General features: G+C 39.1%; 1 protein-coding gene and 1 non-coding gene across 11 annotated transcripts in view; one reads left to right on the top strand and one right to left on the bottom strand.

The window, feature by feature from the left end:
• SLC8A1 (solute carrier family 8 member A1) overlaps positions 1-13,607 on the top strand; it is a 340,789-nt gene extending 327,182 nt beyond the window's left edge. For all 10 annotated transcript variants that reach the window (XM_053589064.1, XM_053589062.1, XM_053589070.1 and 7 more), the window contains one exon: positions 10,152-13,607. In XM_053589064.1, coding sequence (XP_053445039.1) covers positions 10,152-10,528 — 377 coding nt within the window. In that variant the 3' untranslated portion in view covers positions 10,529-13,607. The remainder of the gene's footprint in view (positions 1-10,151) is intronic.
• On the bottom strand, positions 788-894 carry LOC128585067 (U6 spliceosomal RNA). The gene has a single exon (XR_008379816.1). It is a non-coding gene; the product is annotated as a U6 spliceosomal RNA (small nuclear RNA).
• Positions 13,608-26,367: the final 12,760 nt, after the last annotated feature.

Here is a 26,367-nt window from a genome sequence, read left to right as displayed (position 1 = left end):
CACAAAATAGAACATAAAGAGAGGATTTTGGTGTTGCTCTGCAGTCCATCATTGCTTAACATGAGTAGTTAAAAAGAAAGTAAGACACAACTGAAGTTGGGCAAACTTTCATTGTAGGTGAAGATGTTTTATAGGATTCTTGTTCCACTTTGTGGCCTGTCCTGGGCATCTTCCTGGTCCTATCCTCCAGGGCAGCCCTTGAGGACTATGATAGCTCCTCTTCTTCCCTTCCACTCACCCCTCCTCACTCTCCACATCCCTTAAGATGCACCAGCTCTGTGTGTAGGATGCAGGATGCTTTCCATCTAAGGATTCAGCTAGCAGAACCATGACTAATGACATATCCAAAGTATCATGAAAAGTCTGAAATTCAACCCTCTACTCATTCCTAGACAAACCCTATTATTTATATTAGTGTATAATATGGTGTATTAGTGTACATATACATATACATATATAGATACGTCTTTTGATAGCATAATACACAATACATTCTTCTTGTGAATAAAATAGGAAATACTAATAACCAAACAGTGAAAAAGGAATTCTGGGATAAGGCTATCTATTTTCATTCTTATATCTATCTTTCAAATTTTAAAATCCTAGGACATTTATATAAATTGCACAGAGGTTCATATTTTTAACGGAGTGATGCTAGGCCTGGTTAAGTCACCTTCCTTCTTACTTAGCAGATTGTCATGGACGTTTTTGTTAGTGTACCTGTACATCATGATTTTAACAGTTGTATAATATTATATGAAGTTACAATTTCTTTTTTTTTTTTTTTTTAAATATGGAACGCTTCACGAATTTGCGTGTCATCCTTGCGCAGGGGCCATGCTAATCTTCTCTGTATCGTTCCAATTTTAGTATATGTGCTGCCGAAGCGAGCACGTTACAATTTCTTTTATCAAAAATAATGGATAATTCAGTGTTTCTACTTTTTCTTATGTAAAAACTGTACTTGGACTAATCGCTTACTTACATTAATTTGTATATACACTTGTAAAATTATTTCTAAATCCTCAGAAGTAGAATTGCTGGACCAAGGAGTCTGAGGACTTTTCAAACTTTGGATAGACACATATGCTGTTTTGTAAAATATGATTAATCCATAGGTACCAGTCAATGGGGAAAATTTCATACCAAATAACAACAAGATTGGAGCCAAAATGGATGAATTATCAGAATTGTTCAAAAGTCCCTCAAGGGCGGCGCCTGTGGCTCAGCGGGTAGGGCGCCGGCCCCACATGCCGAGGGTGGTGGGTTCAAACCCGGCCCCGGCCAAACTGCAACAACAACAAAAAAAATAGCCGGTGTTGTGGCAGGCGCCTATAATCCTAGCTACTTGGGAGGCTGAGGCAAGAGAATCGCCTAAGCCTAGGAGTTGGAGGTTGCTGTGAGCTGTGTGACGCCACGGCACTCTACCAAGGGCGATAAAGTGAGACTCTGTCTCTACAAAAAAAAAAAAAAAGTCCCTCAAGACTCCCCTGTCCTCAAGTACTACCTGCTGCCTTCAGTGCCAGATTGGAGTTGTATGCAGGGACATTTTCTGTGTGTTGAGTTGCCTCCATTTGCCTGCTTTTAATAGTTTCTGTGCTCTTACGAACTTATGCTGCAGAAAGCACTGCCTTCAAAAAGAGAATTCTATCTGGAATAAATAACTGGGGGGATATCCAGAGGGCAAGTGTATGTGTCAGGTGTCATCAGTGTATTATCTGGATCCACAGACTCAGGATCCCATTCATACTCGTATAATCCATCTGACAATGACCTTCCTTCATAACCCATTAAGAGTACCTGCTACAATGAGGGTTTTGGTTTTCTTTATTTTTTTTCAAAGTTAAAGTGCACTTTTTTTTTCTGGTCCATCTCAGCTATCTCTAGCTCTAGCACAACCTTGGTTACCTATAGTTCAACCATCTCTACAGTAGGAAAGAAGAGAAGAGAATTTGAGAAGGTTCACATAGAAGATAGATTTTCGAGAAATAGCCCAAAGCATTGAAGAAAGAGAATCTTAAAATGCAAGGAGGTTGAGAGAGAAAAAGAGAAAGGTTATTGGGAAGGGAGGAGAAGGAAACCCAAGGACACTGTCCTGTACAAGTTTACCCTAAGTTGTGTTTGAGGCAGGCAGTTAGTTCCAATTACATCAATGTAATAACAATCTGGCTTGGGAAAATGACAATTAATGCAGCTCTTTGTTTTAACCTCAAATCTACTCTTGCCTTTTTCCTTTTCAAAATTAAGCCATTATTGCTTGACTAAATCTTTTTGCCCCCATAGGCCTGGCATTATTAAAATAAAGAGTTGTGATAAAAGTGATAGAATCATAGATCAAAATTGCAAAGATAAAAAACGTGATGCTATTTTTAAAAGTACATTTATTCAAGTCCATTTTTAAGTCCTCTGAAGATAGTGAAAACGTAATGTCAGGAGAGGCCAAGAACATAAGGAATAAAACAATTTCCTTATCAGTCAATGATCTTTCTTATTGTTCTTAAAGAATGAGGTGTCTTTCATAAAAATAGCTCCTTTTTAATATCTTTCAGATCCATGTCAATATAATACTTTTCTAAAGGAGTCAGGCTGATGTTTTTATAGAGAACAAATTTATTCATTTCTTTTACAAATGATCAACCACTTTGCCATCGTACAGTGACAGAGTTGAACATAATAAAGTTTCTTGAAATTTTCTTTAAACCTTTTGTCCATTTTCAAAACTGTCCATTCTCTAGTCCTTGTCAACACTCCTTGGATCTCTCCTGGACATTTGTGAACATTGCACTGGAAAATAATCCTATTCTAGGTGTGTTGGAGAGTAGAGTATTATCATTTTCTTTTGAGACATGTATCGAATCACAGTTTGGAAATCAAATAAGTAGGACTGCCGGTTTATGCTCTCTCTCTTCTCTGTCTTACATCCCCTGTAAAATAAATCCACATTATTTTTCTCTTTTAATTAGAATTAATCTCTTTTTGAACTTAAAATAGCAGGATTTCAGGTACATAATAGGAAAACCAACCCCTAGGGGTACCCTCTGCAAAGTGCAAACCTTCCAGTTAACAAGTAAAAAAGCAAAAATAATTAATTCATTGTTTGATAACAGAATGGCCTGCTTCTTTTAGTCTATGTGTGAACACCAGTCTACACATCATCACCGCTGTTAATCCAGGGGAGAGCCACAATCTTCCCCAGGTGTGAAGAAACCACGCCTACAAATTGTTAGTGAGTGGGACCTCAGTCTGGTTGGGGGAGCTTTAAAAACACCAACGAAGCCAGGCATGGTGACTCACATCTGTAATCTCAGCACTCCAAGAGGCTCAAGTGTGTGGATTGCTTGAGCTCAGGGGTTTGAGACCAGCCTGAGTGAGACCCCAATCTCTACTAAAAATAGAAAAAAACTAGCTGGGTGTAGTGGTGGGTGCCCATGGTTCCAGCTACTCAGGAGGCTGAGGCAAGGGGATCACTTGAACCCAAGAGTTAGAGGTTGCTGTGAGCTATGATGCCACAACACTCTACCTAGGGCACAGAGTGAGACTCTGCCTCAAAATAACAAAAACAAAACAAACAGAAAAAACAATGCTTCAGCCACATCTCAGACCAAGAAAATGGAAACTCAGGGTGGACTAGGAAGTCAGTAATTTCAAGTCATCTTGCTGATGCTGATTTGTAGCTGAGGATAAAAATGACTGGAAGTAGGTTCTTCGATCCTGCCAACACAGATCCTCTTGAGTTTTTTTACTTTGTTTCCTTCTCTTCCAAAACTAGGTTATGTCACTTTCCCCATTTCTTTTTCACTCTCTCCAGGGACAACTTTTATGGGCAGAAATTTCATGTGTTTTCCTCTTTCAATTTTTTCAACTCCTCTCCTACCTGGTTATTAATCAACCAAACAACAGCAACTCCCTTATCTCTATCACTTTCCTTGGAAGCCGAGCAAGACTTTTTTTTCACATGAACCAGTGAAATGCATGCATGTGAGCGAGGGAATGTGGTCTTCATATTTACTCAGAAAATAAATAATCACAACTCAAGACAAAAGTTTATTCAAGGTCCTCAGTGGCAGCAGAATTAGCACATAAAAAAACCAGCATCTCTGTTTTAATTCTAGAAGAGTAAAACTGAAGTGTGCATACACGGGGGACAGATAGACAGGAGAATATGCCTTGTTTAGCAAAGACACCTGCTTTACCGCCACTGGGAAGATGAGGGCCTTAAACAAGCAGCTCTCTAACGTCTTTCTGTAAAGTATGGTTATATGAAATTTTCAAAGTAACATAAGTAAGCATTTTTTTGATTTTAAGAATAATTTTATGTTGTATTGTACTTTAAATGCAAAGGATTATAAAGTTAATAATTCTTTTTAAAGGATGTTATATTTCCTTAAAAGTTTAGAATCATTAACATAAGTAAGAATTCCCTACCATATATGGATTCTCTTGGGATCGGGCTCCGTTATGGTATAAAGATAGCTAATAATACTTTAGCACTCATTAAGTGCCAGGCCCTATTCTGAATGCCATTCATGTAAACTCATTCCCTTCAAACTCCTAGAAAGTACAGAAGCTTCCAATCTGGCAAGTAGAGCAGCCCTAATCCAGTGAATTTAGGCAGATTCCCTCTCTCCCTTAGCTTTTTAAGGTAACTGTGCTGGGTTAAAAAAAAAAAAAAAAATAGGAGCATCTCATAATTTGAACGAGGAAGGAGTTACAATTAAATAGACCCAGCATCCCCACCGAGCCCACCCAAGTAGTTTTACAAGCAAATGACCGCTGATCTCTGAGGGCATCAATGTTTCTAAAAGAAACAAGCTGCTTCTAACCTCTTCCCAGGTAGCTGCTTCCCTAAACAGGTATGTATTACTCCCAGGAAGCCCCTCACAGACTGCGGGCACTTGGAGCAATAGCTCCCATTTTCCGGTCTGAGCACTGCGGTTCTCAAACCTTGTTGTAAACAAGAGTAACAGAAAGCACTTGTTAAGATGCATATTCTTGTATTCCTTCCTCAGAGAATATGACTAAATGGTCTAGGGTAGAATCTACATATTTTATCCCCAGATCTACATATTTTTTAAACAACGTTCCCCAGGTATTTCTTTTTTTTTTTTTGTAGAGACACAGTCTCACTTTTTGGCCCTCGGTAGAGTGCCGTGGCCTCACACAGCTCACAGCAACCTCCAACTCCTGGGCTTAAGCGATTCTCTTGCCTCAGCCTCCCGAGTAGCTGGGACTACAGGCGCCCGCCACAATGCCCAGCTATTTTTGGTTGCAGTTCAGCTGGGGCCAGGCCTGAACCCGCCACCCTCGGTATATGGGGCCGGCACCCTACCGACTGAGCCACAGGCACCACTGTCCCCAGGTACTTCTGATGCCAGCGATGTGCAGACTACATTGGCATCAGATACAGCCTTGGAAACATAGTAATCTCTGTCACCATTTATACCATGGCTCATTTATATGAATGGATGGCTGGTCAGTGTGACCTGAAGCTAAGAATTTTGCCAACATTGCTTATCTGATTTTGAAACATAAATGACTGCGCTGTATAGTTCAATTTCATAAATGTTGCCAATGTTTGGTCAATGGCAATATCTTCAGATCTTAAGATCTTTTTTCCTTGGATCTTCAAATATTTCATTTGGGTCATTTATTATTTCACATGGGAAGATAATTATGATCATTAGTCAATTTTTATAAAGAAGCGTGATCATGTACAAACTCCTACAAAAAAAAAATTACATACTGTACATAAAGTTAGCATTTTGGTATATCCCATGCACTCAGGTAGGAAAGTTAGACTCTTAGAGATATTCTCAACTCAATTCCTCATTTTGAATGAGGACCCTGGAATCTAAAAACGTGACGTGACTTGCCCAAAACCATATAGATAGTTGGAAGGGGCAAGAATGTCTCTTTGACGGGGCTTTTCCCACTGCTGCTCCTGAAGCTCTGTACACCAGACTGTGTCATTAATTGTGAGTAATTCGCAGGTGTTGGGGGAAATAACCATACCTTCACAACCATGCTGGACTCCAGTTAAAATCACTGCCATGTCAGTTCCTGGGCACAAATCAATTTAGAGCTGAACAGCTGGTCCCCAAAGTGTGCTAAGAATCGAAAATAAGATGAACCATCTGGGGTAAAATTCTCACTCTAGATCATACATAAACCTTATGTCCAGCCTGCAGGTCTATAAGAACAACACCTTTGACAGAAGGGATGTTAGTCTATATGTAAAGTTTGAGGCTTAGTCTATATGTTAAGTTGTAGAAACTCAGGTAAAAAATAATGTCTGAAGGAAAGGGGAGAGTGTTAACCTTTTCTTGCATATTGATTAGATGACTTGGGCAAGGTTGTTAACAGCAATCTGCAGAGAAAATTATATCCTGATTTGTGATGTGTAGTTTAATTCCAGCCATGCTCTCTCTCCCCCCAAAATCATCACTCTTCTTGATTTATAGTCATATGTATTAAGGAGACAGGACCAAAAATCTGAGTCTATGCAACTGATTTAAAATTCATTAGAATTCACGGTGGAAGTTAATAGCAAAGATCCCTATTAGAAACCTGCCCCAAGGTATATACATAGGAAAAACGCATATATATTATTGCTAATATGTCTCAGTTTATCCCAATCGCATTGAAGAAATGCTTATGTTTGTACTTAATGGGCCAACTTCTGAATATGATTGTATCCCTTCTGAGACCAAGACTGTAGTTACTTTTTTTTTTTTTTGAGACAGAGTCTCACTATGTCACCCTCAGTAGAGTGCTGTGGTGTCACAGCTCACGGCAACCTCAAACTATTGGGCGTAAGCAATTCTCTTGCCTCAGCCTCCCAAGTAGCTGGGCCTACAGGCGCCCGCCACATGCCCAGCTATTTTTTGTTGCAGAAGTCATTGTTTAGCCGGCCCAGGCAGGATCTGAACCCGCCAGCCTCGGTGTATGTGGCTGGCACCGTACCCACTGTGCTACGGGCACCGAGCCAGTAGTTACTTCTTGAGTTTTACTTTAAGGAATGGTATTTTCCTTGTTCAACCACAGGCACCTTATAGGCGTAGTATTCAGGGTTGGGCTTGGAAGGAGCTAACATATCATATGTGATGTGTGTTCTATGCACAAAGCAACAAAGCAGAAAAAAAGGAAATTTTGAGAGGAGCCATCGGATTTCCTTTGGAAAGTAGTTATCTCTGTCAGGGCAAAGGTTAATCATTTAGATTTTGTGTGTGTTCCTATAATTTTTTTATATAGCTTTTAAGATTTTTTTTTATTTCAGAATATTATGGGATTACATATATTTTACTCACATAGTTTGCTTTTGTATATTTTAAGTGAAAGCTATAAGTGTGCCCTTTACTCAGAAAGTGTGTAATACACCGTCAGATGTGAATTGACCCATCCCCTCTTCCTTCCTCCTACCTACTGGAATTCTGTTGAGTTTTGTGTCCAGATGTGCACACAGGTTGATCAACTAGTTCCAATTTGGTACTGAGTACATGTGATGTTTGTCTTTCCATTCTTCCGATACTTCACTTAGAAGAATGGTCTCCATTTCCATCCACATTGGTACAAAAGATCCAAGGTCATCATTTTTAGTGACGTCATATACATGGACCACACTTCATTAATCCATTAAGAGATTGATGGGCACTAGGGTTTTTCCACATCTTTGGGATTATAAATTTTGCTGCTATAAACAATTGAGTGCAAGCATCTTTTTGATAAAATGTCTTTTTTTTCCTTTGGGTAAATACCTGTTAATAGGATTACTGTATCAAATGGTAGTCCCACCTTTAGTTCTTTGAGGTATCTTCAGAGTACTTTCCAAACACAGCTTTTGAATTGGAAATAAAAGAAGACATAAGGCCCGAAGGCTAACCAGGTATAGAAAACCTACCCAACTCAAAGAGACCCCAAACTTGTTTCATTTATGTGACAAGGTAGTCACTTTGGCTACTATTTCTTAGGGAATCCAAAGAGAGACATTCGAAAAGAGGACCCTATTATTACAAATACAAATTTTCACACGCAATGTTCACATACATAGTAATATGCTATTGAAAAATGTCTTAGGAAAGAGGAAATGGCTGCAGACCCAAGTCTGTCCCCTGCCTTGGGACTGGTTTGGATGTTCACAATCCCCAGCCCAGAAATCTTTCTTTCTGTATCTCCTTCCCTTCTGATGAAGTGGCAGAGGTATCATCTACAAAGGAAGACCAGTGTGCCACGCTGCAGGTGCCAGGAGAAGTAAGCAGGTGTGTAATACAGAACAGCTCCAGGTCACCCGGCCCCGCAGCAGCAGGAGGGACTACTCCCTCCCCGAGTGACCCACCCACCCTGGCCATCTGTTCTCCCCGGCCGGTTAGCAGCCATTTCCCCTCAGAATAACATTCCAGGTGTTCCTCAGCAGCAGCTGAGCTGGAAGCTGCTTCCTCCCAACTCAGGCTCACTTCCTGACCTTCCTTGCTCTGCTGCCTGCCCTTGAAAAATAGAAGAAAAATAAGTAATTTTTTTTCTTTTTGATGCTGCAGCTGCAGCAGCTCCTATTAACTCTTAATAATGAAGTTAGAGACCATTACAATTTGTCTCGTTTTGCTTATACTCATCAGTCTCTGGAATAGTCCTGACTGGGCTGCATGGATGTGTGATCAGCAGAAATCCATGAGGGTATGTCAGTATGGTACCGGACCGCCTATAGTTTTTGTTCCCCTGCTATAGGAAAGAGAATTCGGAGTTTCTGAGTGGAAGGAATGGAAAACTTTAGCCTTCCTGGGAAGGACAGTGTGGTGTAAACTGAGAATGGGATCTGAAATCAAACAGTCTTGGTTTAAAAATTCTCATTCAATCCGGACTAAAAGCCTGTCCAACAGGCGTGATATCACAACATCGTAGCTTCCAAAATTATAAAGGGGGAATAATAACATCTAGTGCAGAGGGTTAAATAGTGACGATGGTCTCTGCTACCTGAGACACAGCAAAAGGAGAGATGGCTCAATGAGCAGGCGTTGGCCTTGAAGACGGCGGCCAGAGCTCAGGCCCTCACGTGGCTCCTTCCCAGTTGTGGGACGTTGCTCCCATGACTAATCGTCTCTAAGCCTGACTCCCTCACCTTCAGAATCATCACAATCAATGCAGAATATAGGCAAATTTGTAAGGTGCTAAGCAAACATCAGCTGTTATCACAGTTCAGTTCTTTTCAATTCCACTGTTGACTTGCTCTTGAATCTTTGGAAATCTCTCCGAAAACCTTACCTTTCTTATTTGTCAACCAGAGCTGCTGTTACAGCATCTTTTAGTAATATCCTGCAGCAGACATTTTCAGTGACCTAGAATCTTTTGGGATGCTGTTAAAATAGATTCCTGGGCCCCAGTTATTACGACCTTGCACAGCTGGATGAAGCCTTGTAATTGTCACTCTTCTAAACAATCCCACTTGATTCTGATGTAGGTCAGCTGTGATTACTCTCTGAAAAATAATGCCTGGCGGGCTCAATATTACAAAAAACTGTGGTATCTGTGGATCCCTTTCTCAGTCTATAACACAGCCAGCACCAAATCCATAACTCCCAGTATCTAGATCCTGTTCTTTTGACCACATGACTCTGTCTCAAAGGAGCATCAAACCCCACTCTTGGTCACTGTGTTTATATTTAGTTTAATCTGAACAACAGCAGTGGTCCTCAACATTTTTGGCACCAGAGACCATTTCATGGAAGGTAATTTTTTCATATCCTGAGGGGGGTAGAGGGAATAGTTTGAGGATGATACAAGCGCATTACCTCTCCACCTCAGATAAGCAGGCATTAGATTCTCATAAGGAGCGTGCAGCCTCGATCCCTGGCATGAGCAGTTTACAGTAGGATTCGTGCTCTCAAGAGAATCTAATGCTGCCCCTGGCGTGACAAGAGGCAGAGCTCAAGCAGGGATGTGAGCAATGCGGAGCGGCTGTAGATACAGATGAAGCTTCACTCACTCACCCACCACTCACCAGCTGTGCCACCAGCTTCCTAATACTCTGTGGGCCAGGATGTGTCTGTAGCCCCAGCGTTGGGAACCACAGATCAACAGTACCCAGTTGAAGCTTCCAGCCCTCCACAGACATCTCTGAAAGTTTAATTGAATGTCATTGCCTTTTTCTTCTTCCTCTGCAGACACATTTGCCAGCAAAGTGGCGGCCACCCAGGACCAGTATGCAGATGCGTCCATAGGTAACGTCACGGGCAGCAACGCGGTGAATGTCTTTCTGGGAATCGGCGTGGCCTGGTCCATTGCTGCCATCTACCACGCAGCCAACGGGGAACAGTTCAAAGTGTCCCCTGGCACGCTAGCTTTCTCTGTCACTCTCTTCACTATTTTTGCTTTCATCAATGTGGGGGTGCTGCTGTATCGGCGGAGGCCAGAAATTGGAGGTGAGCTGGGTGGGCCCCGGACTGCCAAGCTCCTCACATCCTCCCTCTTTGTGCTCCTGTGGCTCTTGTACATTTTCTTCTCCTCCCTGGAGGCCTACTGCCACATAAAAGGCTTCTAAAGGAACAACCAGATATAGTAAATTTATATATATATATACATATATATACATAAAAAATTATGTATAACGAACAGAGGAAACTGACATTTGTCATGTTCACCTACCTGCTGATGGAATCCAGCTTCAAGAGCATACTCTGTACTAGGGCTGAAGTAAGAAACCATCACCTCCCACCCCCAGGGGCATCGTCCTACAGCGCGGAGGCAGGGTCCTCCTTACAAAGGCCTGGGAGGGGCACACTCTCTCCAGGTTCACAAATTGTGAAGGCTTTGATTTATTTTCTTGTTTTCGATTTTGTTTCCATGGGATTGGGGAGGTGGTTGATCTTTGGCTTTTGTTGATAGTTTTGTTTTATTTTGTTCTGTTGTTTTGTTTTGTTTTGTTGGGAGGGTCAAGGCTGTTGCTTCTCTTTGTGGGAAGTGATGAACCATCCAAATGTAAATGGTTTTTTGATAAAAAATTTAACTTGTTAAGATTCCCCTCACCTCCTTCAAACACTTTAAAGCATTATTTTGGATTAAGAAAGGATCTGGGCATGGAAGAAGAAAGAAGCATGTCTTCACCATATTACCAAATTTCGTGCTTATCTCCGGAATGTGAGCAGAAGTGAAACTGCCTCCAAGAAGAAACATAGGACCTAGAATAGAGCCGGGAAATGTGATGGCTCTAGATACAGTTTGACATTTAAGGGTATATGCCTGGCACTCTTGTTCAACAGGTATAGGGATAATGAGCCTAGATTCCCAGGAACATGCAAAATCCTTTATTTCTTATCTCTTTAGCTCTGGACTCTGATTAGCAAGGCCCTTATTCCAGCATTCCAGACCAGCTAAGCCCCTAAGTGTCCCATTCCCATCCTCTTCCTCCTGGCCACCTGCCATCCCCCATGAAAACAGGAAGAATCATCCCATTCAAAAAAAAACAACCATCCTTCTCCATTTGCATTAATATGTGTCCCAGTCCCATGTTGCTGTCGCCTGGGATTGCCCATCGGTTTTCTTTTCAAAGGCATCCATGGCTTGCACAATCCCGTCCCAGCCATAACCGAACCTTGGCTCCTTCTTCATGTGCCTGTTTGGAAATGTTGTTGTGATACCTGTTACACAGTGCATGGATGAAAAACAAATAAAACAAAGCATATCTGTACATAGTAGAGTAGAGCATATACTGTTCTCCCATTCAGCGATGTTGATTGGACATTGAAGACATAAGCGAGTTTTCTTTTCACCTGAGTTGTTACTTTTGTGTTGTTATTGACTTTGATTATTACTAGGGACAAAGGAGGGAAAAAATGGCTTATTGTGTATGAATCCACACATGCATTTCTAAGTAGCAATAACTGTCAGGTGGGGAGAAATTAAAGTTATTGAGAGGATAACAGGCAAACTGTACAAAGATCTTCATGGAAAATTAGCCATGTAGAGCACATCAGAGGCCTCTAAGAATCACCCATTAGTTTGGGAAAGTCACAGGGAAAGGCCTTGTAGAAAAGTGGCTGCATTAGATGTGCCTGGGCTTTCAGAGCCACCCTTTCCTGGACACCCTTCCCTCCGAAGTATTTATTTCACATCTGCTCTGTCTGGCACAGATTGTAGATAGTGATGGTTTGTTCTTTTTTTTTTTTTTTAATATATAAAAGGCTATTTCCATCCCTGTTTATTTCACTGTCCAGTCTAGACCCCTCTGATTATATTGGTAGTTCCTGACTCAGAAAGAAGCCAGGGTAACCAGTGGGCCTTTGGAAGTGTGTATTTTCTACTTGTGATGGAAGAGACGGCAAGTAGATGTTCTTAGTGCCTCTCAGGAGGATTGCACTGGGAAGGTTTAGCTCTTTAAAAGGAATGGCTCTTTCTATTGCAGAATACCAAAGAATATGGAAAAACCCAACATTCCAAAGTAGTGAGTCCACTAATGAGAAAAAATAGAATGACTTGGGTCACCTCCCAGAGATGTCTCTATTTATAAGGAATCTCAGGCTGGAGACATCCCTGGCACTGTAGATTGATTCAAAGATACTTGAGAAATTGAAGCTGTTGAGGTTTATTTTTCCTTCTTCCACTCAGTAATCACAATCATCCAACATTTAGTAAACATCATTTGATAACAGAATGAATAATTAAATGCTGTTTACCCACTCAATATGCCAGGTGATATGATATTTCCAGGGACTAAAATCATGAACAAGACAGCCCAGATCACTGCCCTTCAGGGGATGACAGTTCATGTGATTGCCATTTTTACGAGTAAACATTAAGCCATATGGAAACAGTTTTATCTTACAAGGAAAAACACACTTACAAAACCTTTTTAACATAAACACACTGAAAGTATACAAATACAATTGTCCATATATCATCAAGATTTCTTAACTAAGAAAGTATAAAGCATAGGTTTGTAAAAGCACCCTCTCTACCACTGGCCAACTTGCAGGTAAGTACATTTCCCACTTTTAAACCAAGAAAGGCAATCATGTTGGTGATGGGGATACTTATCACATAACAACTCCTGCGTCCAGTTAATCACAGTTTTTATAGTTGTTGGCCAAGTGCTTCTCTATGACCCACACCTTTATGACTCCTTATCTGTCTTAGAGATCTATCACTAACCTGTCACGGCCCACCAACATTGGTGACCTTATTTTTTTTTAACCCAGGCATTTTTTTTGGGGGGGGGAGAGATTTACTAAGTGGAAAGCTAGCCTAGAAACACCAAGTAAACACCAAGGGATATAAGTTGTTGAAACATTAGAAAGATTTTGCACTCATTTTTTAGCCATATTAGGAATGTCAATAATACCGTAGCAAATTTTCACAGAGGACTTTAAGAAATTCTTTCTGTCGGTCAATTTCAACTTCAAAGCTTTTTAAATTTTCATGCTGTAGAAGAATATGATTCTGGATGTTCAGGGTTGTTATTAATTATGATAGTTCTGTAAAATTATTTCATTGATTTGTTTGACTATTTTATTTTGTGTGTGTTGTGCACAGCTTTAGGGGGGAAAGTGCACTCATTGTGCTGTTCCTTATAAATGGTACACATCATTGACACAGACAAATAAAGTTTCTAATTGTTTCTGATTTAATCACTAGTAATACAGCATTTTCTGTATGGAATGTTTTCCCTCTTCTCATTGTCATCTACTTCATTTTTTTTTTGTTTGTTTTCATGTTTTGAAGAAATAAAGATCAAAAAGGTATTATCGTGCAGTTGGTATCCTCATCCGAAAGAAAGACAGCAGACCCCCAGTGTTCACACTCTTTGTGAATGACCCCTTTGGTTATGTGAGGTTCTCTTTAGGACGTCCCAAGAGAACATGGTGTCAGAATATTGGTCTATTCTTTAGGTCTAAGATCAATGTTGGGCATGCCTCCATTTCACCGTTCTTTTTTGACATTGTTGAGTATGATTCTCCTTACATCCTTTCTGCATCCAAGAACATGAACCCACAAAGAGATCCATGTTGTACAACTGTTCAGCATGCAGAGTAGTCTGTCAAATCAATCTCCCCAAAACTGAGCATGGGAAGTATAGTTGCTTTCCCAGGGATACTTAAGTAAATTGCTAATTTGATATACTATATTCCTCTTAATTCCCAGTAGAACTTCTGCCTTACATCAATAATGTCTAATCATGTAAGTTATTGAATTCATGTATCGTGCAAAGTAGTAGAAGAGTGGGCGTCAGAAATAGAATAACCATTTCCGGGGAAAGACTATGACTTCTAAAGTTCAGGTACTTATTTACAAGTTTATGTTGATGACAGTGGATTTAGTTCTTACTACAATAAATAGAATCTGTCCACTATGTATGTGCAAATGATGCTTTATTCATCTTATCATCTTTAAAGTTTTCTTTAAAATTCCTCATATACTTATGTGGTCATATTTGGCACACTGTCATGTGAGAAAAAAATCAGGTACAATTTAAATAGTGTTTTCTTTTCATTTTTTTGAGACAGAGTCTCACTTTGTTGCCCTTGGTAGAGTGCTGTAGTGTCATGGCTCACAGCAACCTCAAACTCTTAGGCTCAAGTGATCCTCTTGCCTCAGCCTCCTGAGTAGCTGGGACTACAGGCACCCGCTATAGCGCCTAGCTATTTTTTAGAAACCATGTCTCGCTCTTGCTCAGGCCTGTCTCAAACTCCAAAATTCAAGCAATCTATCCACTTCAGCCTCCCAGAGTGCTGAGATTATAGGCACGCAGCACGGAGCCCAGCACTAAATATTTTATTATATTAAACAATTGATAAATCTCCTAGGTACCAACCTCTGTCTTATCACAAAATGAGCAGCCAAAATATATTTCTTTAAACAGAAAAAGGAGTAATTCAATGACCAGAAAGTCCTTGACTGTCTAACATTCCTTCTGCAAAAGGGTGTGGCCCAATGATTCTCAACCTGCTCTAAGTAAATTTTATTCTGTTCAGATTTTCTAATTCCACCCTTCTTTGCTCTCTGTGGGTCAAAGCATAATTCCACTACTTTTTGTTGTTTTATCAATTAGAAAATTAAATTACAAAATTTTCTGTTGTAAATGACCCTGCAGAGATTCTGGTAGGTGGTATTGGCCCCCTGTGAGAATCCTTGACGCAGCCCCTTTCCCAGGTGGCCTCACCGTTAATGAAGCTCGCCATCCCTACTGCCTTTCTCCACAGCCCAAGGCACCTGATTCTAGCCTGCCAAAGTAAAGTGAGAGTAACTAGTTTTCTCTGCAGGTGTTTGATAAGCTCTATGGAAGCAATTAGGAAATTCCACTGGTAGATGTTGAAGCCCTCCATTCTGTAATACTATAGTGACAAAACTTCACCTTCTTAAGAACCTAAGTCATCCCCTTGAAAGCTTATTTCAATGTTTCTGGGGTTGAGATGCAGAGTCTCTCTTTTGATTCTGATTCTGGACAATTGCATCCAGAGCAAGTCTTAAATGTAGCTTCCTAATTCAAGAACATTTGGCCATTTTATGATTACCGATGGCTAATATTGGATCTCACCCCAACCTACAACTGGCACTCTACTCATCTGGTAATCATTTCACTTGGCTAAGGCATTCTAGCTGCCAGTAAAACTGAGCACAGATAAATGCAAATTTTAATCAACAAATACAAAATACATAAAAAAAATCATGTTTATCTTACAGAAAAAGAAACATGCTGTTTTGAGTGTATTCATTCAATTTTCTTCAGAGCTACCTGCAGACTTTTGTCAATGGATTGCATTTCTGCTTTTTTTTTTTTTTTATCATTATGTACTTATCATTTCTGGCCATATCATTGTCTTCAAATCACCCACAGTATCTCAAGTGTTGGGTGATCCTAATGGTATTACATGTACAAGGATAGCATAGGAAGGATAAACAATTGAAATACAGGCCGTCTATAAAGTTCGTGCGTAATTTAAAATACTTGTCTATTTTAAATTGTACATGAACTTTATGGCCACCTGATAGTTAGATATTTCAATTTTGGATCTTATTCAAGCCCTGGGTAATCATCTCACAAAGCAGTATCTTAAAGAAAGAAAGAACAACCAATGAGATTTGGTACCCCCAACTGAAAGAGTGCTGCAGCCTTCCAGCCCACAAGACATGATAAGCATCTAGCGTTCTGTGACTTTCTCCCTGCCTGCCAACAAGCCAAAAAGATGCACTCATGGGGTCTCCAAATTTTCAGTTTTGTCCAAGGTCCTCTGCCTTAATCTCCTAAGGGACATTTAAAACAGTGGTCATATAAATTGTTTCTTTTGATTTATTTATTTTGAGGAAAGAGCATTACTTTGTCACTTAATGACTTTGAGTTGTTAAATGTGTAATTCATATCTTTTCAGGAAGACTTACTTGCCTGAAATTGCCTTGTCTATCTGTGTTAGCATTTCAGATGCTTGGCTGTTTCTCATTTTTTTTTGTTTGTTTGTTTTTTTGAGACAGAGTCTTATTTTGTCACCCTGGGTAGAGTGCCATGGCGTCACAGCTCACAGCAACCTCCAGCTCTTGGGCTTAGGCGATTCTCTTGCCTCAGTCTCCCAAGTAGCTGGGACTACCAGTGCCCGCCACAACACCCGGCTATCTTGCTGTTGTTGTTGCAGTTTGGCCAGGGCACTGCCTGTGGCTTTTTCTCATTCTTTAGAAACATGCTGCCCTAAGGATTTTCAAAGAGTTAAAGAGTTGTTCCCTTGGGAATCGCAACCTTAATCTTTCCTTTCCCTAATTTCAAAATTTGTAGTTCTTCTATGATTAATTTCATTATCCTCAATTACCTTTAGTGATGCTATTACCTCTCAGCATGGGAAAAAAGCTCATTATTTGGGGCATGTTTTTCTGAAAGTAAACTTATCACACACACAAAAAAAAAATATGATGATATTCCACCTAGAAAACATTAGAACATAGTATGGTACCTCCATCAATGTGTAGGACAGATTACACCCAACAGTTACGTACTACAATAACGCCAGTTAACACGGTAACCCTCTTGATTATACCCCTTGAATCACATTTATCATGCTTCAATACTCATCCGCTTTTTATTCTATCAAAATTTATGTAGGTATGGATTGGGAATGAAGACACCAGACACAGCCCCAATTCCCATGAGAGTTTCTACAAAGCTGTAATATGTAAACATCAAAAACATAGTTTCCATGCATCTAAGAAATATGAGTGGGTCAAATGCATTTTTGTGGGTATTACATTCCTGATTCATAATTAGTAAGAAAGTTCACATTTTGATAACCCAAAACATACCAAGAGATAAATTAGCTAACTTAAATATCACTCTGTCAATTTTGAGAGAATACATAGCCCTCCCCTCCTCATTTATTGACTGCAAAGACAGATATACCTGGAGAAATTCAAGAAGGAATTCAGCTCAAGGGAGGGGGAATTAATTTACTAGAATGATTATACATCCCTGTATACTGGAAATTATTTATTCACCTGGAAAGATCCAGCCCAGAGATTTTTGGAGCCCTTTCCCTCCATTCCTAATATACTTTTTTAATTTACAGAAATTTTTATTAGGCCCCTTGAAGTCATGTAGTAGCATAACAGATAAATTATCTAAGAACTTTTGACCCACCTTCTGGTGTGAAGCTCAAATACTTGACTCTATATTCCATTCTTTCTTTCTTTTTTTTTTTTTTATTAAATCATAGCTTTGTTTTTTACTAAACCATAGTACATTAATGCAATCATGGGGCACCATACACTGGTTTTATAGACTGTTTGACACATTTTCATCATAGTGGTTAACATAGCCTTCCTGGCATTTTCTTAGTTCTTGTGTTAAGACATTTACATTCTACATTTACTAAATTTCACATGTACCCTTGTAAGATGCACCGCAGGTGTAATCCCACCTATTACCCTCCCTCCGTCCATCCTCCCCACTCCCTCTCCTGCCTCCCCTCCTTCCCCCCATTCTTAGGTTATAACTGGGTTATAGCTTTCATATGAAAGCCATAAATTAGTTTCATAGTAGGGCTGAGTACATTGGATACTTTTTCTTCCATTCTTGAGATACTTTACTAAGAAGAATATGTTCCAGCTCCATCCATGTAAATATGAAAGCGGTAAAGTCTCCATCTTTCTTTAAGGCTGCATAATATTCCATGGTGTAAATATACCACAACCATTCTTTCTTAATAGAAAGAACAATTCTACACACATTAAATAACGAAGCATGAAACCACTTTTTGAAACATTTTACCTACAAGACAAAGAATAAACTAAATTATATAAATATTAAAGATTAAAATAATGTGATCCAGATGGCTAATTTTGAGAAAAAAATAATGTTCTCTATAAGTTCATTTCTCTACCTTTCTATACTCATTTTAACATTAAAGTTTGAAAAATACTCCAAGGGAAAAATCTGGAAAGATCTTATATTCAAATAATGCTCATATAATTGAGTAAGCTAGCATTTGGGATGCAAATTACCTATGTTGTTGACAAGAACGTATTTAAAATTGAAAGAATTGGCACAAAGGAAATATATTAAGTAGGATTTAATCATAGATTACCCTTGTCTGAGATATTTCAGTTATACACAAGTGAGATAGATTCCCATTTTACAGAAACAATGGTACCATTTCAACTTTCATTCTCAGGTTTTATATGAAAATCAAACTGGGTATACATAATTGTTAGCTTTGGCAACCAAAGTACGCTTTTGGTGCACGTTTCCATATTATGGAGTAATTCTATAGAATAACCTGGACCTCTGTGGATATCTCATGAAAGAAGCCTTCAGTAACTTTTCCTTTTTCCTTTTCTTAGGCTCTCAAGATATGTTTAAGCCATAAAGCTTTATGGCTTGATAATTTAACATTTTCATCCATAAAAATGTTGATTCCATTTTGATGTTGTCATTTGCATTTCAGAATTAATTTTAATATTTAATTGATACTTGAGATGAGATATTAAGCTTGAGTCTACCCCAAAAAATTCAAGGCCCAGACAAATCTATCAGTAATTAATTAAATGCCTCTGAAACACTGGCTTTTTAATGCATAGCAAATACTAATGGAATAGCAAATAACACTGTTATTTCCAGTGTTCTTTCTATCATAAACTTCCTTTTCAACCAAAGCAAAAATAACAGAAAAGGTTGGAATGGTAGTTAGAAAAGGAATTTCATGGGGATCAGACATTCAGCATTAAATCCTCTCTATCTCCCAAGAGCATAGAGATGGACACACAAACACAGAAATAGAAGATGTTTGTCAAATATCTTGAACTGCATTTTTGGATGTCTAGGATTGATTGAAAAGCTCATGTCAGATTCGTATTCCTTTTCATCAGATTTCTTTTAGACATAGAAAAAGGAGAAGAGGCAAAGAAGAAAGCCCATTCCTGATTCTTTTCCCTTTTCAGCTAAAGATGCAAATTCAAAGGTGTTTGAAAACTGCTTAGGATAATATTAATTATATGAAGCAGAAGTAAATTTAAAAAAAAAAACTCATGTTACTTTATTTAGCAAGGATTTCTGATAGAACATCTTTAGGATTGATCAGGGTTTCTTTCTGACTTTTCCAATTACCCTCTGCCTTTGGGGGATTGCTAGAAACAGCTCTTAAAAACACCATCCTGGTCAAAGTCTAATCCTAGGGGATTGAGATTTTATAATTTCCCTTGAAACATGGCACTGAGAAGGCAGATTCCCATGCCTGCAGCCAGTCAGCATTTTCTAAAAATGTGTTTTGGCAAATTGGGAGAAAAGGAATAGGAGCTCCACTCAGTCCTGCCTTAGAGACCCAATCATCTACCGCCATGAGTATTCCATGCTGGCTGAAGTTTAGCTTACACTTTCTCAGCTGAACCAACCCTTGACTTTCACATACACTGACCATTTTGCCCCTAACATTTTCCCTGCAAGGTCTTACTAGCAAACTGGCCCTTTCAGGCAGTTTGTACCTGAGATTTCCAAGGAGTCTAGTCCTTTTCCAAGGAGTGAGGTTGCAGAAAGGGCAGCAATGTCAATCCCAAGTCACTGGAACCTATTTAACCGACTGCTTCATTACATTTTGAATCCTGTTTGGGACACTGACCCTTGGAAAGTGGAAAGACTGTTTTATCACTATTTCATCAATACAACTTCTGTGGCATTGACTCTAAGCATAGGATAACATCAGATGAAAACCAAAAGTTGTTTTTATTAGCTGCAACTGCTATTAAATTTGTAGTTTCAATCCAAAACTGTAAAGAGAACAAGATTTCTACTGCCAGCAATAATTCTAAAGGCAATTTGAAACTACATAACTTCTTTGAGACAGATAATGCTCTGGTAAGTGTATGTATGAGGCATACAATATTCTTGATATTCTCAAATTGTGCTCATAAATTCTACATAGATTTACTTAAAAAAAAAAAAAAGGTTGCCTTTCTCATCCAAATGGTTTAGAAATTTTTCCATAACTGTTGCAAAGCGAGGTTAGCACCCAAAGGGGCTGTGAGCAGCTGTTGCATCGCAGCTCTTCTTTGCCCCGTCCTACTTCCCACTCTTAATCCCCGTGTACATTCTTCAGAAATCACTGCAAATGTGGGAGAAAAGTCAAAAGCAGAGTTGTCCTTCCTTGTAAAATGAACTAAATTTGCTTATCACCTCTAACATTTTGAACAAATCATTATGCTTTCACAGTTGCATATCAAGGTGATGTCAGGCACGTGGGGGGTCAGGGACTATTTGTTTTTACATGTCCCTGACTGCCCTCCCCTATTGGTGTGTGACTGTATAAACACAAAGCAAAGAGAGATGCTTTTAAATGTCAAATCTGAAGCAGAAGATTGCATTTTTGCAAAGCTATCCAGAAAATGAAGACCTGGGATTTAGCAGTGCATCAGTGCCCAACTTCTGCCTCTTCTATCACATTCATTCAGTATCTAGAGCAAGCAGCTACACAGGGGAGACACAGCACTGTTAATGTCATAGCCACACCACGGTGGATTACTAGATGGGGTCAGGAACGAGGCAGAGTAGATGGTCCAACTCAGTCCTCAAGCCATGCCACCACCTCAGCTCACCCCCTTGTTGGATGTGGCTTACGACCGACCATTAGATCAATGCCAGAAGTATTTTTTTTCCTCTTGACACGAACATTCCCGACAGTGACTCCTTTCTGCTCTGAACCAGACTGTTTTGCATGACTCAAACCTTTCCAGAGTCATGTAGTTCAGTCACATGCTTGTTGCCGCTTTGCCTGCATGGAGACCAAACCTGTCATTTCAAATGTGTTGCCATGGACCAATTTTTAAAAACACTCAGACCAGCACAAAGTAAATTGAACCTATCAACAAGGAGTCTAACCTTGCATTTTTTTCCTCCTAGACAACCTTCTGACATTCCAACTTTAGAAGTCATGCCATTCGTAAAGTGAAAATAATAATCTCTTTATCACTGTTTAGAATTAATTCAAACCTCTTCACACCTTCACATTTTGAAGCCTCCACTAACCCACATCGGATCCATAGATAATATTATTATACTTTAACCCAAAGACTGGATTTGTTTTGTGAAGAAATCTGAATTGGTATGGGTCCCTTTAAAGCAACAGACAAGACATTTGAACAACTGAAAACAATAAAGAATAGAAAGAGGTTCTGCACAGCCTGCTGGGGTACAGAGGAAGGCAGAGACTTTGTCACACTCTCTTGATGCTTTGCTTTTCCTGGTTAAGTTTTTACCTATCATTGTTCCCAGCTGGAATATTCCACAAACTTACTCTGTGGGAAGATACCAAGAGGATACCTGGAGACTCTGTCTTGTATTTTCTAATTCTCCCAGGAGAATCAGAACAGCCATTCCAGAACTTGTAATGTATAGAACAAAAAAAAGAAAAAAATGGCAGGTGTTCTATTGATCCAGGAATTTGCACAAAAGCACAAACCTTTCTGATTGTCTCTATTTCCACACTGTACTCACCAAACAGCATTCTTAAAGTTATTGGAGCTAGATGAAAATCAACTGGATAATCACCCAAGGAAGGAGAATCACAAAGAAGTTTACTGAATAAAAAGCATTAAATTAATCAGCCTAGCAAGCCTGTCTTCCCAGATCATTGACTGACTTTATATTCAATTAAAAATTTTTAAAAAACCCAACACACAAGAAAAAAACATACAGTTAAGACAGTGGAGCAATTTTAAAATCAAAAGTCAGAGTTTATTATATTTTTTCAGACATACATGCAATTCCATAAATCCCAAGCATTTATATTGTGCAAATTATTGTATTAGGCATCCTAAAATGGTGTGAAGCATTCAAGACAGAGTGATTTAAGAAAATTAACACTAGTCTTGGATTTAGACAGGAAGAGGCCCACTATGGCATTCTAATTAAATTAACCTTCCATTTTTGGCTAAAAGGCATTTTATCAATTTGAGACTGCTTAATGGGGCCATTGTGAACCTATCTAGAAAACTTTTAATAGAAATAGAAATATTAATTTTCTTAATTTCACTTTCTGTCTTTCTCTAATGAGATAAATGGATTCAGACTCAACTAACATGGCTACAGTCTACCATGAGCCAAGCCTTGTATAAGGTTGACACATGGTCTTTTATTTAACATTTCAGGTTAGGAAAAGCTTCTTACAAAGATCATTTGTCTCACCATTGCTGAATTTTTTATTGGGTGTTGATAAGAGTTCGTCACTGGATTTTCTTAACTCTTCCTATGCTCTTTTAACTTGGAGGCATCTGGCTTTATCTCAGTGAGTTACTACTCCAGTGCTCATCTTTTAATGGCTAAATAGACTCAGTCCCTATATCTGAGTACACAATGTTCTCTTCATTTTAACATCAAATAATCACCAGAGAGGAGACCCAGGGGATTTTCTCTTTTGAAAATAGGTGTTTGTTTCACAGGGTTATGAATCTTCAGATCTTTCTAGATTTGAGTTTCCTCATCATTAAATGAAAGGGCTTTGCCATGAGCTTGATTTTCCAGAATGCAGTAAGCCCAGCATGATCAGTACTTCCCTGATATCACCTGCTTGTGGGTATGAGTTAAAGGTGCTTTAAGTTGTTAGCCTTTCATTCCCCAAAGTATGTGATTGCCAGTGCAAGTTTCAAACCAATAAAATAACATGAAATCTGATAGAAATTTAGCCAGATGTTTATTTTAAAATAATTCTACATGCATTGCTGGAAAAATGTCTCCATACCCCAAAGGAAGTGAGAAGCTTTCTCCTTTGCAAGAGGCATAAAATAGAAAATGTAATGAGATTAAAATAGATTCTGTATCAGTGACCTTCTTAAAGCTGAAGCCACTAGTCTTCTAAATGCAAACTTTAAGTTCAGTTTCCCATTATAATTCTACTTTGTGCTTCACCTTTTAAGTGAAATAGACTGACAACAGTTATTTTTTACTAAAGTATGTGAATTACAAACAGGATGTGCAACAACCAACCAGAAAGATAGTTACAGATGCAAGTATTCCAAAGGAATATTAGGGGGGAAAAATTCATTTGCTACAGAGTTGACTGTCTTTTAAATGCCTCCCTTGGTACAGAGAAAATGACTACTCAAAAAGATAGCAAATAGACTTAAATCCTGCCCCTACCAATCAACTGGTCTGCCACAGCCCAAATGCCTCATTAGCAATATGAAATTGTGCACAGATAAAATATAGCAAGAGAATGTAGACATTTCCATGGGGAAAGGAAATAAAGAAAAATCAACCCTGGTGAACTCTGCTTATGTAAACAAAGAATGGTTTGAGTGGAATGAATGAATGTAAGCTTCCTCTTGAAGGAATCCCCATTAGATCGTCATCAGAGATGGCAAAAATCATTTCAACATCATAGCAGTAACATATTCCAGCTTTGTTAGCACTGAGACACAGAGCTAAATTTGTCCAGGGGAGAGGTAAACAAAAATTACTGACATTGCTACAAAAAAGGTGATCTTTCGAGCCTCAATGGTGAGACAGAGAATTGACATAGATATTTTTGTTATCACTATAGTAATTTCTATGACTTCTGCCTATGGATAAAACTCCTTTTCCTTCTCTCATTATAAATTTCTATATAAAGCCTCTGTTCAGTTGCAGTAGGCGTTGTATTTCCGTATTTCAATAAGCCCCTCACATTAAATTTGACCCCCATTTCAAATTTGATTAGGAAATATTACATCGAAGACAGCTTTTTTTCATCTTTTTTTTAAAGCAAATATGCACTGTAAGCATTTTTTGCTAACCGCCTTAAGCAATCCTGGTGGAGCTGTCAACGAACAGCAGGCGTTTGTGGAAGGCTGCGAGCCTGGGAATACATTTGCCCTTCCTTCCCCCACACAGACAGATGCTCATTCACACAAACTCTCATCTTGCTTCTCCCTCGACCCCTTGCACCAATCCTGAGTCTTGAATTGACTCAAGTGCACCCATCGGCCAAATAAACTGTGCTTTTTAATTATGTGTGCCAATAGTTTGTTCAACTTAATTCTTCACCTACTGAATTGCGTAGATTACCCCCAATGTTATTCCCCTCTGTGTACTTTTTTGTATAGGTCCTTGCACTTGATATACTTTAAAAGGATCTTATAAGAAAAAAATAAAGTCAACAAGCCCTTGTTCATGTTCACTCAGCAAATGGTGAACAAATTTAGCTGTTATGTAGTCATTCTGAGATGATAGAATACTACCCATGGAGTAAGAGAGAATTTCAATGCTATTACTAAAATAATAGTCTATAAAGAGATCCCCAAAATTTCCTACAAATAGCCTTCTAGGCACTCATACATGATAATACAGAAAAATGATATTCTCTTTATAGGAAGGTCTTGAGCTTGAATCATATTTTACTTAATATGTTTGTTCTACATGTTGATAAACTTCTGAACTTGAAAATTCTCTATAATTAAACTAGTACCAATAGAATCTGTCCTTACATGTATTATAAGAATGTCTGGAGGTGGGGGGGCGGAATCCAATATTGATCTTCACATTCCACACGGAAAAGCTTTGTCCTAGGAATGCAATTAAGGTGACTTAAAATAAGCTACTATTGTGATTTCTTAAACTTTGGTCCCCAAACAAAAGCAGGATCAGCAACAACTTGCAAATCTGCTAGATATATAGATTATCAGTCCCACCCAGATCTGTGAATCAGAAATTCTGGGAGTGGGTACGGTCCAGCAATATGTGTTTTAACCAAGCCCTTCGGAAAATTCTCACACATGCTCAAGTTTGAGAACCAGGGCTCGGCGTGGCCAAGAAGAGTCGCCCACCACTTAATGCTGCTGTCTCTTAGGCAGAGACCCTAAAAGCCTAATTGGTAGAGTCCGCCTAAACACAACACATTCAGATACATGAGCAGAAATTTCCACCATTCAGACTTAAAATATAATTTTAATGAAAATTAATCTCTACAAATATATTATTTTATGGTATAACTGAGCTTCAAGCAGCTTTTCCAACCAGAGAGTTTTCTAATCAGCTTTTCTAGTTCTTTTAAAAACCAACAACTGCTCTGTTTTGCCTGACTGCCCCAGAGCCTAGAAAATGGCCTTAGACTCCTTTTTCCTAACTGATGTTCTAGGTTCATTTGCCTTCCTGTTAAGCCATTGTGTGAAAGTACTGAGTTATACTTAATGCTGCAGCCCACTGGTTTAAAAAGTGGGTACTGACGGCCCTCAGAGGACTAGTAGTTATGAGTTTTAGTTTTAGAAGACATTTTCAAAAACACATATGGCTGATAATGCTTGAAAACAGTACAGGATGTAGCCGTTACCCCGAGTCCCTTGGGAGGGTCTTCCTAGGGTCTCTCATTTGAATTGGTGCATAACTGGATGGGAGAGTCAGAAAGTGAACTTGGTCCTAAAAATGGCAGAGGAGCTTAAGCTTATGAGTTACGCACCCACGTGTGCACCTATGTGTATGTTTCCTTAAATATATCCTGAAAAAATCACATCAATAGGCACTTAAAAGGGTCACCTATATATGTGACCCTTCATTTTGATACAGAAAAGTAATACAAAACACGCAAAAGGAGGCCTAAAATGTAAGCTCAACAGTGATAGTCTAGAAAGAAATACTACGACTGTCACTCTAAGCCTCCCTCAGGACACGCCAAGCCAAACTTGTCAGATATTTTGGAATGCTGCTTTTTTTCAGGAACTAGACTAACTGGCATGTCATTTTATCTTCTACCCGCTTCTCTGAAATCTGTGTTCCTCTCTGTTGCTTTTCAAAGCTTACGTGTTTGAATGTCCGTGTTCCGTCACCAGGGCTGTTTGCTCACCGGTTCTTTTCCATTGACCATCATCCCTCTCTCACACACCTGATCACCAAATAGCTCCAGACTACAGCACAGTCCCGCCTTCCTCCATTCCCAGCATTGTGCACAT

The sequence above is a fragment of the Nycticebus coucang genome, chromosome 4 (assembly GCF_027406575.1).
Source record: "Nycticebus coucang isolate mNycCou1 chromosome 4, mNycCou1.pri, whole genome shotgun sequence".
Lineage (NCBI taxonomy): Eukaryota > Metazoa > Chordata > Mammalia > Primates > Lorisidae > Nycticebus > Nycticebus coucang.
The sequence above is the reverse complement of the archived record's forward strand: the minus strand, read 5'-3'. Positions and strand labels throughout refer to the sequence as shown.